At 38.1% G+C, this 13,549-nt stretch overlaps 1 protein-coding gene across 1 annotated transcript in view; it reads left to right on the forward strand.

The window, feature by feature from the left end:
- Window positions 1-13,549, forward strand: part of NBAS (NBAS subunit of NRZ tethering complex) — a 387,713-nt gene that overhangs the window by 85,180 nt on the left and 288,984 nt on the right. Inside the window, exons 14-19 of the mRNA XM_055254044.2 lie at window positions 2,537-2,730; window positions 4,092-4,349; window positions 5,069-5,194; window positions 9,776-9,927; window positions 10,507-10,647; window positions 10,904-10,982. Of these exons, the coding sequence (XP_055110019.2) occupies window positions 2,537-2,730; window positions 4,092-4,349; window positions 5,069-5,194; window positions 9,776-9,927; window positions 10,507-10,647; window positions 10,904-10,982 (950 nt within the window). The remainder of the gene's footprint in view (window positions 1-2,536; window positions 2,731-4,091; window positions 4,350-5,068; window positions 5,195-9,775; window positions 9,928-10,506; window positions 10,648-10,903; window positions 10,983-13,549) is intronic.

A 13,549-nucleotide genomic window follows, 5' to 3' on the forward strand; every position in this document is an offset into this window, starting at 1 on the left:
AAAAGCTAGGTCAGAGCCTAGGGTATGTATGCAGCATGGCTCTCCTGCCAGGAGCCAGCATTAAGGTGGTACACTGAGTTCAATGCTTAGAAGCGTGCTCCTTTTCAGATGCCCTTGGGTGAGATCAAGCTTCATCAAAGAAGAAACACTGAATAAAGTTATCTCTGCAGGTTGGGGGTAATTAGGGTTAGGCTGGTGGGGCTTTCTTTGTCTTTGCATACATTTCCATGTTTTAAAGAAAAATTTTCTTTTTTACAATGAGCATATATGGCTTTTATAAATAGAAAAAAAATCAAGATTTACATTTAAATAAAAGTAATAATTGTCATTTGATTGCTAGATTAAAACAGAGATATTTTAAAATCCTGTAGGGGTTACTTTTGAGATGTTTTTACTTTTAGTTTTTGACTGTGTTATTTTTCTTTAGGTGAAACTTTCTAAGTTAAATCCATGATGAATTTTTAAGTGTCTTCAGTAAAATCAGTGATAGTTACAAGGTTCAGGCTCTATATTACAATATGCTTTTAGGCCAGGCGTGATGGCTCATGCCTGCATTTTGGGAGGCCAAGGCAGGTGGATCACCTGAGGTTAGGAGTTCAAGACCAGCCTGGCCAAATGGTGAAACCCTGTCTCTACTGGAAATAAAAAATTAGCCAGGCATGGTGGTGCACACCTGTAATCCCAGATACTCGGGAGGCTGAGGCAGGAGAATCACTTTAGCCTGGGAGGCAGAGGTTGCAGTGAGCCGAGATCGCGCCACCGCACTCCAGCCTGGGCGACAGAGCGAGAGTTCGTCTCAAAAAAAAAAAAAAAAAAAAAAAAAAAATGCTTTTAGTTCACATTTAAAGAAGATTAAAAATATTGATTAACGGTAGCTCATGCCTGTAATCCCAGCACTTTGGGAGGCCGAGGCGGGCGGATCATGAGGTCAGGATATCAAGACCATCTTGGCTAACACGGTGAAACCCCGTCTCTACTAAAAATACAAAAAATTAGCTGGGCGTAGTAGTAGTAGCGGGAGCCTGTAGTCACAGCTACTCGGGAGGCTGAGGCAGGAGAATGGCGTGAACCTGGGAGGCGGAGCTTGCAGTGAGCCGAGATCGCGCCACTGCACTCCAGCCTGGGCGACAGAGCGAGACTCCATCTCAAAAAAAAAAATATATATATATATATAGATTAATATTATGCATCAGGTTCCATGCTTTGAATTATTTGCTTTAAATAATCATCCAAAATATTCATCCAGACATATTTTTGAGGAAAAGTACTACATTGTCAAAGCAGAAATTACAATTTGATTTTAGAGATTTTCTCCTCTTTCTTTCTACTTTACACTTAGTGATAAGCCCCAGGAACTCTGCTTTTCACATTTTCTTGAAATTCCTTATTTACGTGGATTGCCTTAGGCTTACGTGGGAAAAAAGTGTTGTTAATGCTTTTTATTTTCATTAAAATAATGAGTTAGTCTCATGGTTCTGAACTCCATATTTAAAATCTCTCTCTTCTTAGTCTAATGTTTAAATATGTTGTTAAATTTATGGTTTACTTTTACCTTTAAACCATATCATATGTTTTGTATGACAGGTGATGTTCAAAAAATGTACAGTAAAATCATAATAAATATGGCATTGCCTTTTGAATGCCTTAGTTTGGTGAACCATAATTCATTTTCTTTTTTTCTTTTTGTTTTTTTAGACAGAGTCTCACTCTGTCGCCCAGGCTGGAGTGTAGTGGTACCACCTAGGCTCACTGCAACCTCCATCTCCTGGGTTCAAGTGATTCTCCAGCCTCCCCAGTTGTTGGAACTACCGGCATGCGCCACCATGCCTGGCTAATTTTTGTATTTTTAATAGAGACAGGGTTTCACCATGTTGGCCAGGCTGGTCTGGAACTCCTGACCTCGTGATCTGCCCACCTCAGCCTCCCAAAGTGCTGGGATTACAGGCGTGAACCACTGCACCCGGCCCATAATTCATTTTCATTTCTAAAGATTCTTTGCTAGCCATAAATTTATTTTTTCCTCTCTGATTAGTTACAACTTTAAGAGGAAATCAGCACTGGAAACCATTACATATCTGTCTTATATTTTTCTAAAGGGTGTATTTCTCTCAGTGTTTGTCTGAAAGTGGTATATGCAGTTTTTCAAAACATTATATGACCTTCATGTATGCACACCTGGTAGACACCTGCCTTTCATCTTAGGTTCAAAGTGGTGACACATCTCTCTCCTGAGTGTATTCTTGAGGTGAAAGACCTTAGTTTATTTGCCTTTGTATCCTTAGAGCTTTAGACCTAGACTGACAAATTGTTGGCACTCAATTTGTCAAGTGAATTAACATTTTATACCTCATAGAGTAAAATTTTGAGGATGACTTACATTTTGTTTTTTTCTTATTTTTTTCTTATTATTTAACATACCATTAGGGCCCAAATAATGTAGATAAATTTTGTTTTAAAATTGATTATTATACCAAATATTTTGAATTTAAACCACATTAGCAGATGCATTTGTATTGATTTGTTTTTCCCTTCTTAGATAAAGAGTCCTTTTACCCACTGATAGATGTCAATTGGTGGGCAGACAGTGCAGTGACTTTAGCTCGATGCTCTGGTGCTTTAACTGTTTCATCCGTGAAAACTTTGAAGAATTTACTGGGAAAATCCTGTGAATGGTTTGAACCATCGCCTCAAGTCACTGCTACCCATGATGGGGGATTTTTAAGTTTGGAGGTAAGGCTTTTTCCCTTTTGTTTGAGAATAGTTATGTATTTAACCAAAAATTTAAATATCTGGTTTTTATTTGAGTTGTCTTATTATCTTTTCTTTAAAAACAAAAATCCGTGATTGGAATCAGGTAATGGTTGTGGTATAAAAAATCCATTTTTTAGTGAATAAAAAAATTTGCAATTTAAGATAATGAAGAAAATTTGTTGTCATTTTGCTCTGTATAAAGTATTTCTTTTTCACTGAAATGATAACATTTTTTTCCTCCCTGGATTAGTCATTTAAAAATGTAGAATGGTATCACTACCTAAGAAAAATGCTCTTTAACCTATTTCCAAAAAGCATGGCAACTTAAAGTTTTTGATTCTTTTAGTAAGGGAACTTGTTTATTATGACAAAAGACTTGAAAATAGAGGCAAGTTCTTTAAAGTTATCTTTTGGTCATTTAAAAATTTTATTTTAAGCCTTTCAAGAGTAACAACCTTTAATAGCTTTCACTTCAGCCATGCAGATTAACATATTTTTTACTCTGAAGTTTGTTATGGAATCTAAAGATGTTCCTTAAAGAAAACTATGGCTTAAAATCTAAGCCAGCTCTGTTAAGTCTGGAATGAAAGTTATCTTTAACAGCCAGGCTTTCAGACTCAGAACTTAGCAAAGCTGTTAGACATTTTTATAAGGAGGGTGAGGGAGAGCTATTCTTGGTAAAACAAATGTAAGTACCTTTATGTTCATTCTCTAAAGAGACAAAAACAAATCATCAAATTATCAGGTACAAGACCTGATAATTACATGTACAAGACCATATTGATGACCTGTTATTAAAACAGGCTTTAGGCTGTGCGCAGTGGCTCACACCTCTAATCCCAGCACTTTGGGAGGCCAAGGCAGGTGGATCACTTAAGGTCAGGAGTTTGTGACCAGCCTGGCCAACATGGTGAAACCCCATCTCTAGTAAAAACACAAAAATTGGCTGGGCGTGGTGGCAGGTGCCTGTAATGCCAGCTACTCGGGAGGCTGAGGCAGGAGAATCGTCTGAACCTGGGAGGCGGAGGTTGTGGTGAGCTGAGATCACGCCACTGCATTCCAGCCTGGGTGGCAGAGGAGGCTCCATCTCAAAGAAGAAGAAGAAGAAAAAAAAATCAGGCTTTAGTTTAGGAGATTTGAGCTGATAATGTATGTGCATATTTCTGATGTATATAATGCTTGCTGTAAGGTTCCTTTGAGTTCCATTGTTTATCTTTACATTAAATCACATAGCTGATTTAATGAATCAAACCTGAGTAGATTTAGAAATATATTTTCTTTCATTAATTCTAAAAAGTTACTTCCTTACTATTAATTTCAAATCTCGTTTTTCAATTTAGTGTGAGATTAAACTTGCCCCCAAACGATCTCGTTTGGAGACTAGGGCTGGAGAAGAAGATGAAGGAGAAGAGGATTCTGATTCTGATCATGAAATATCTGCCAAGGCTCGCTACTTCGGTTATATAAAACAGGGCCTTTACTTAGTGACTGAAATGGAGCGATTTGCACCACCACGGAAACGCCCACGAACCATTACTAAAAACTACCGCCTTGTGAGTTTGCGCTCCACGACACCAGAGGAACTTTATCAGAGAAAGGTGGGAGAGTAGCGTATTACTACCCAAGTTTGAAGTCATCAAGCTTTTCTTTTATTGAGAAAAAGTTAATTTTTTAATAAAGGAGAAAATTTCAAGAGGGATGTTGGATCATTGACATGTTAAAAATATCAGTTCTCTAAAACTTTTTAAAATAATGCTAATCTTCATACCTAAATAATCAAAATCAAAACCATGGATAAAAGTTGAATTCACTTAGACTGATTATCCACTTGGTGGCTTAGCTCATTTCTTTGCTACCCTTCATGTGGCCTTCAGCTCTCCCTTTATCTGTGTTTAAATCAGCTATCTACAGAGGGCGAAGGAAGAAATTCAGACTTGCTTTCTAGTCCAGGGCTTGCTTGGGAAGCCGAGGTGACCAGCACTGTGTGTTCACATGATTTGTGCTGTTCTTGCAATGTCATGGTAGGAGCTCTGGACTAGAAGCCGGGTTGTTCCATGGTTGTCTTGGTTTTGCCACTGTTTTACTCTAAAACGAGAGCTTTGCACCTTTTGTCTCTCATCTTTCTGTTGAAGTGCTGAAAGAAACATGAGATCTTTCTGCTCCTCAAAATATCTGTGAGCTTCTGGTGCCACAGTGCACAGGAATTAGTGACATGCTGGATAGGTCCAAGGGATTATCATCATTCATTGTATGATCATCAGGACCCTGTGGATAATTCAGTCATGTAACATTCCTGTCCTCGTGTTTTTATCTGAAGATTGAAAGTGAAGAGTATGAGGAAGCCTTGTTCTTGGCTCATACCTACGGCCTGGATACTGACCTTGTATATCAGAGGCAGTGGAGGAAGTCAGCGGTCAACGTTGCTTCAATTCAGAATTATTTGGTATGTTTAAATATTTTGGTAATGTGGTAAAATGTATATTCATGTAGTATCTTTTGTTTATAGGGCTTCATTTTAGAGTACTTTACATTGCTGACTTTTCTATAATACAGCCAATGAAGTACAATTTTCTCAGCTGGAAAAATGGTCTTTTTGTTAGATTTTATTGCCCCTGCAACTGGACTTTGATGCTGAATACATGTGAACAAATATTCACTGATAAACCAGCTAACTACTTGGTCTCGGCCTAACGTTTTCTTTCCTGTACCACAATCACTTCTCTTTACCTGCATTAGTCCAGAGCTAGTCAGATGCCAGAAACCACACAGTAATTTAAACAGGGAAATTTACAATATGGAGAATTATTTTCTAGTAAGCAGAGATGAGCTATAAAGGATGTGAAGAGAACGCTAAGGACTACCCTAGGACTGAAAGGACGTATCCATGAAGGGAATGAACTAGGAAGGGAGGCCCCTCCCCTAGGCTGGGATTCAGACCCACTGGACCAGGAGTGGTTGCGGCATGTAGGATGGAAGAGTTCTCTGGGTTGCCTTGAGCCAGGGCTGGTCCACGGTTGCCAAGGTTGGCAGTCAGGGAGATATGGGATGGATAGGAAAGCTGGATGCCTGCTTCTGGGGGGCCAGTGAGCTGAGGTTGGGGGTCAGAAGACCCCAGGGACTAGCAAGCAGGAAACCCCTACCAGCATGCAGCATGTGGCTCAAGGCTGGTAGATAATTAAGGAATCATGGCCAAGACTGGCAAGAAAAAACTGTCTACTCCTATAGGCAGCCTTACTGTAGCTTCCAGTCTGGGAAGCTTCCCTCTCAGGTGCCTGGGTGATTCACTGGAAAACAATCTGCTGACGAGAGTGCCACTGAAACTCAGTGGGAGGTTGTCAACGGAGGGAGGAAGCGGGGAAGTAAGTGCCACTTGATGTCGCCCACATGCCTTGTTGGTGGCCAAGCCGTAGGAACAAGAAGAAAAGAACCAAAGCACATCAGGACTAGAAAGTAGAGCCTCTTCCTTTGCAGTGGCCCTCCAGCACCCAGAGCTTAAAATCGTGTCGACCGCAAATGAGATACGCTACTACAGAGCTGGCTTTGAGGGGAAATTTGGAGCTGAGAGGCAATAAATAGGTAACATATATGAAAACTGAGAAATATACCTTTTTAAAACTTAAATCTCAAAATTGGATACTTCCTGTTACCTGCCTCCCATAGTTAAGGTTAATATAGTCTTGTCTCAATTAGTTTTAGCTGCTGCAACAAAAATATCAGACTATGTGGTTTCAACAGCAGAAATTTATTTCTCACAGTTCTAGAGGCTGGGAAGTGCAAAATCACAGTGTTGGCCAATTTCGTTCCTGGTGAGGGCACTCTCCTGGTTTGCAGATTTCTTTCTTGCTGTGTCCTTATATGGCAGACAGCAGGGAGAGAGGAAGAAGGCTCTCTCTTGCCTCCTCTTAGGAGGACACCAATCCTGTCATGGGGCCTCCACTCTGATGACCTAATTGCTTTCTAAAGGTCTCATTTCCAAACATCATCACTCTGGGGATTAGTTTTTCAACATATGAATTTTGGGGAACACATTGATTTCATAGCAAGCCTATACGTTTTAACCTTTGGCATCTTTGTAAGAATTACAGTTAGACTCATTTCATACTTTAAAAAGGTTGGGACTTCTGATCTTAACATGTAGAAAGGAAAATACCTTTGCATTGTGGAAGATTATAGGAAACACTGGGAAAATTTCATGATGATTATTTCCCTACAAGTTTTATACATTAGTAATTAAAAGTTAAAATACAACATGAAAAAGTTGTATGGAAGAAGATGATGCATCAGCCAAACAGGATGATAAACTTAACATTAATACAAGCAAGATATCAGAGGTGAAAGAGCATGAGAGGTAATGAAACAGAAGAAGACAATGTTGCTTGTATTTTCTTTAGACAATCAAAACACTAATTGTGTATTATTTTTCTTTCTTGTTTTATGATCTAAGACAATGAGCTCATGAGTTCATGTATATCTTTTTCTGGGATACAGTAAAGGACAGTTTTTGTCTCTGAAGGAGTTGAGGGATGTTAAGAGAGACAAAGCAAGTACTTTTTTGGGGAGGGGAATATTTCATTTAGTTAAATAGCCAGTTAAGAGCAAGAGCACTATGCTAGGGACTGTGAAGGGGTACAGGACAGGCATAAATGTGGCTTTTGCTCCTAGGGAGCTTATGATTTCTTTTTGTTTCACCTCAGCCTCCTGAGTAGCTTGGGACTACAGGCACGCAACACGACACCTGGCTAATTTTTGTATTTTTAGTAGAGATGGGGGTTCACCATATTAAAAATAACTGACCATATAAGTAGATTTCAGATACAACTCTAGAAACCCAGTGAAGATAGTGATTATTATAGATCTGGTAGAGATGGAAGGTTTTATGTAGTGAAGATGTTTGGAGCAGGGATTTGGAAGGATTTAAAGTAGGCCTTCTTGAGTGAGAAGGGAGGAAGACATTCTTAACAGGACAGATGGTATGAACAAATTAAAAGACACTGAGCATGATTTATGAGGCCAGTGACTAAATCTGTTTTATTCACTGCTGTATTTCCATGTCTAGTTCAGTGCCTGGTGTGCAGTAGGTGCCCAGTAAACATTTTGTGGATAAATGAGCTTTGTACATCAACCAGTTTGCTGGCACTGATATTTGACAATAATGAACATTGGGAAATATGATTGAAAAGGTATATTGATTTGAGTTCAGGAGGATGTGGAAAGCTTGTGATGACTTGGCATTTATCTACTGTTGTGGATTTCTGACTGTGGAAGCAGAGGAAGATGGTGTAGAGAGAATTGGAGTGGAAGGAAGGTAGGAAACCTTGCTCGGGGCAGGGGACTCCAGTGTGCTAGATGTTTTGTGTTGATGATTTAGACTGGTATGGAGGCCGCAGCTGTGGAAAAGGGAAAGTGAATTAAGAGACATTTGAGGAAAGAACTGATGTGAGGCAATATATAAAGGATCCTAGGGAATGAGTCAAATCTTAATTTAAATTTGTAACCATAATAGCTCTTTCTAGAAAGAGGGCAAGTCAGGCATTTTTTTTTAAATTTATTTTTATTTTTTTAATTATTATTTTACTTTAAGTTCTAGGGTACATGTACACAATGTGCAGGTTTGTTACATATGTATACATGTGCCATGGTGGTTTGCCACACCCATTAACTTGTCATTTACATTAGGCATCTCTCCTAATGCTATCCCTCCCCTCTCCCACCACCCCCCAGCAGGCCCTGGTGTGTGATATTCCCCACCCTGTGTGCATGTGTTCTCATTGTTCAATTCCCACCTATGAGTGAGAACATGTGGTGTTTGGTTTTCTGTCCTTGTGATAGTTTGCTCAGAATGGTGGTTTCCAGCTTCATCCATGTCCCTATAAAGGATGCGAACTCATCCTTTTTTATGGCTGCGTAGTATTCCATGGTGTATATGTGCCACATTTTCTTAATCCAGTCTATCATTGATGGACATTTGGGTTGGTTCCAAGTCTTTGCTATTGTGAATAGTGTCGCTATAAACATACATGTGCATATGTCTTTATAGTAGGAAGATTTATAATCCTTTGGATATATGCCCAGTAATGGGATTGCTGGGTCAAATGGTATTTCTAGTTCTGGATCCTTGAGGAATTGCCACACTGTCTTCCACAATGAGAACAAAGACACAACATACCAGAATCTCTGGGACACATTTAAAGCAGTGTGTAGAGGGAAATATATAGCACTAAGTGCCCACAAGAGAAAGCAGGAGAGATCTAAAATTGACACCCTAACATCACAATTAAAAGAACTAGAGAAACAAGAGCAAACACACTCAAAAGCTAGCAGAAGGCAAGAAATAACTAAGATCAGAGCAGAACTGAAGGAGATAGGGACACAAAAAACCCTTCAAAAAATCAATGAATCCAGGAGCTGGTTTTTTGCAAAGATCAACAAAATTGATAGACCGCTAGCAAGACTGATAAAGTTAGGGATTTTGAATGGAGTTGGAGGAAGCAGTTGGGAGGGAGCAATAGGACTTTGATCTTTCCGAAAAACAGCATATCATGACTTTTTATGATCAAGTTATTCACACCCTGGGATATATCTCATGGTCAAATAAATACAGAACTTTGATGGGCTCATTTGTTTTGTTTAAAAGTTAGACATACTTATTAATTATGACAGAATATATCTTGCCTTTCTGCCTTATTGTCTACTCTATTATACAGCCACAGTGCAAACCAAAGGCATTTATAAAAGTTAGGAGGAAACATTTTATATTTCCAAAAATGAGTCCTGAGCTTTCTGTTTCTGCGTAGCTCATTAGAGGAAGAAAGCAAGCAGGTCAACTCACACTCCCCACATCCAGTTGTAGTCACCATTAGGGAACTGGCTGCTTTTCTGTTGAGTTCCTCTAGCAGCTCCCTATGGCCAAGGTCCTAAATAGCTGTAATACATCAGGTATAGCTTTACAATTCTGAAGGCAGTTGTAATGTGTTGTAAGATGTCATGGATTCTGTAATTCCTCTGTTTCTTCCTTTGTATGCAGAGTAAAATAAAGAAGCGATCCTGGGTTCTCCATGAGTGTTTGGAAAGAGTTCCTGAAAATGTGGATGCTGTGAAAGAACTGCTTCAGTATGGATTAAAAGGCACAGACCTGGAGGCTCTTTTAGCAATAGGGAAAGGAGCAGATGATGGCAGGTTGGTTACAGAAATAACTGGATTCAAAGTAAAGGTGACTTTGTGAAAACTTTTGTACTGAGACATTGAACTGGGTAAACTTTTCTTTATTTAAGTTATTTTGTACTGAAGCAGTTGCTTTTGTTCAATACTTTCTTATCTGAAGTCATTGCTCATCAGGCATTTGGAACTTTTTAAAAAATATAAATATGAGAGTATATCTGAGAAGTAAATAATGAAAATGAGACTGACACTTATTACCATTTGAAGACCTTAAGTAGAAGTGATTCAAATAGCAAACTGTGGACATTTTCTGCATAGGCTGCTTTACATTGAGTGAATGTAACCCCAAATCTCTTCCTAAATAGTTTTCATTTTCTTGATTTTTAGATTTCTATTTGTGATTATTACTGATGACTTTTTGCCCATCTATAGATATAATGAATGATCACTTTGTTTACAATGGCAAAAGTTTTTTTCAAATACTTGCTTCTGTTTTTGTGGAAATCAATAAATAAATCAGTCAAAATAGGAGAAAGCTTTTCACAACATGAAGTTTTAAAAAATGATGAAAATATATTTATTCTTTTATACTTGCAGATTTACGTTACCTGGTGAAATAGACATTGACGATATCTCCTATGAAGAGCTTTCACCACCTGATGAAGAGCCTGCCAAAAATAAAAAGGAAAAGGAGCTCAAGAAGAGACAAGAACTACTGAAATTAGTGAACTTTTCCAAGTAAATGATTTGTTACTGTTCGTTTGATAGTTTCTTTAAAATATCTAGTCATTTCAGTGTGTTTCTTACTAGTAATAATTAGTCCAAATTATTTTAGCAACTTAGATCAAATGTACTTACTATTATCTTACCCTTGTGCTTTTCTGAACTGTTTCATGAGTTTTGGGCTCAACGGAATATTAATCATTTTCATTATAACTCCTAGAGAAATAATTCTGTGTAAATATAAGTGGCCTAATATAGTTATTCAAAACAGGTTGACACTGGAACAAAAGGAACTTTGCCGTTGTAGACGGAAATTATTAACCTACTTAGATCGACTTGCAACGTATGAGGTAATGAATAATTTTTATCAAACCAATTATGTTCATTTGATCTGTTATTATAAATGCTGTGGCTGCCCTAATATTGGATATTCTTGGTCTTTAGAACTATTTTTCTGGGAAAAATTAATTTCTTATAGAAGCAGGTTCTCTTATATACTAGTTTTGGTAAAAATTAGAGATTGTGAAAACCAGAATTTGTTTTGTTAGACTAAGGAATAGAAGTGCCTTAGCCATTTCAGTGCATTTGTGTTTTCTAGATTTATAATCTTTTTCATTTACTTTTATATTTTGATTTTAAGATAATGGCACATAACTTTTTTCCATACCAGATTTCAGTATATACTAGGTTTTAATGTGAATGTTTCTGACTTGTTTTATTTTAATGACTTTTTTTTTTTGAGATAGTATCTCACTCTGTTGTCCAGGCTGGAGTGCAGTGGCATGATCTCAGCTCACTGCAACCTCTGCCTCCTGGGTTCAGGCGATTCTCATCCCTTAGCCTCCTGAGTAGCTGGAACTACAGGCACATGCCACCACACATGGCTAATTTTTGCATTTTTTTAGAGACAAGGTTTTGCCATGTTGCCCAGTCTGGTTTTGAACTCCTAGACTCAAGCAATCCACCTGCCTCGGCCTCCCGAAATGCTAGGATTACAGGTGTGAGCCACTACGCCTGGCCTATTTTAATTATTTGTTAGTGGGTTGAATTTAGTTGATTTACCTTTGATCCTAATTAGGGCTGAAGTTAGATTATTTGAGCTTAAAAACAGTATACTTCACATTTGGGTCTTCAGGGACACAAACGTAGATGTCCTCATGTTGGGCATTTCAGTAGCACTCTGTAGTTTAAGACCAACTTAGATATTGTTGAAAGTGTAAGTGGAAGTCAGCCACATTTCAGTAAATATACGTAGGTTAGATTGCTTTTTCACATGACCCTTATAGCTGAAGTTCTCCAGATTTTAAGGTAAGTTTTTCATTATTGAAGTTTGACTTCCCTTGGAGGTTACTTTCTTAGTCTGTGTTCTGCCTCCCTTTTGTGTGTATGCCTCTCAGCTCTTGGCACTGGCACACAGTAGGCACTCTATGTCACATCTGATAATGTGATGCTCGTCCCAAGAACGTCTGACCATGCATGCAAATCCAAAAGCCTTCGATTCCCCCACCCTGCTAATATAATTGAAATGTTTTTCAACAAAATACTGAAAGTGGGCTGTGGTTATTAAATAAACATTGGTAATGACTATATCATTACCATTTATCATTGCAAACAAGTTACGAAACATTCTTAGTAGTTTTATTTATAGATACAATTAGTTTGGCTATTGGATGATCACCTTACTTTAAAACACGTCATGTTGATATGCCTGAGTTCTGTGATGTTTTGAGGTAATATATTAAAGACAGTTGTGAATTGCAGAAGTCTGTACAGATACAATTTATTATTTTTATACTTAGCCTTAGTTTCTCTAATGATATCTTTTTTAAAAAGTGCCTAAAATGTTCAGTTTGACTATCCAGTTAATTTTTTTCATTATTTTTTAGTTTTTAAATTGCTATTCCCTATATGACAGTAGTAAGCATATTTATTATTATACTGTAACAGTAACATTTAAAGTATTTGTTGAGCTTACTTTTTTTAGGGAATTCAGCAAAGTTCTTGAAAAGTAGGTGAATTTGATGAATTTCACTGTTAAAACTTAGTAATGAAAATATTCAGATATAATAGCTAACCATTAGATAGTAGTAGAGATAGGCATTGCATTTTAATCACAGGACATGGCTTCTTTTATTAATACTGTGATAAATGAGATAAAAATGAATTCATTTAAATTTGACATGAGTGCCTCCTAAACGCTAGATATTGTGCCATCGCTAGAGGTAGAGAAGGGAACAAGGAGTGGTCTTCATGGAGTTCACATTGTATAGGCATTAAATGCTGATAAGAAAGGTATGGAGAGTTGATGAGGGAACATAATGAAGAAAAATGTCAAATTCTTCCTGGGGACGTCTGAGAAGACTCCACATAGGAAGTAATAGCTAGCCTTTCACAAAAGGAAGGCAGATTTCAGGGGCTAGGGAGTACCATAAGGGGGACGTTAGAATGGAGTCTCCATACAGTTAGAGATTTGTCTTGTTTGCAGCTGTGTCTCTGAGCTCTGAATGGTTCCTGGCTCATTGAAGAGTTCAGTAAATATTTGTTGCAAGAACCAGTAGGTAGGATAATATGCTTAAGAAATACCAACACATTTTTTTGAGGACTTAACTATTTGTCAGCCATTGTCATATGAGATGGGTACTATCATCTTCTCCATTTTATGGATATGAAAACTGAGGCTTAGAGAAGGTAAGTAATTTGTCCAAATAAATAGGAAGCAAGGGCTCGTAACCAGGTCTCTCTGATGAGTAGCCCATGCTGATAATCAGTGTGCCATGTAAAGGCCTAGTGGCATGAACGCAAGTGTCATGCTGTTGAGTAAGTAAGCTAGTCAGGGTACAGGATGGGGAGCGTGAGGGGTGGCACAGAACAAAGGTGGGAAGTATGGTTAGAATAGTTTGTGGTCATGTTTGGAAAG

This window comes from Symphalangus syndactylus, chromosome 18 (genome assembly GCF_028878055.3).
Source record: "Symphalangus syndactylus isolate Jambi chromosome 18, NHGRI_mSymSyn1-v2.1_pri, whole genome shotgun sequence".
In the NCBI taxonomy this organism is placed as follows: domain Eukaryota; kingdom Metazoa; phylum Chordata; class Mammalia; order Primates; family Hylobatidae; genus Symphalangus; species Symphalangus syndactylus.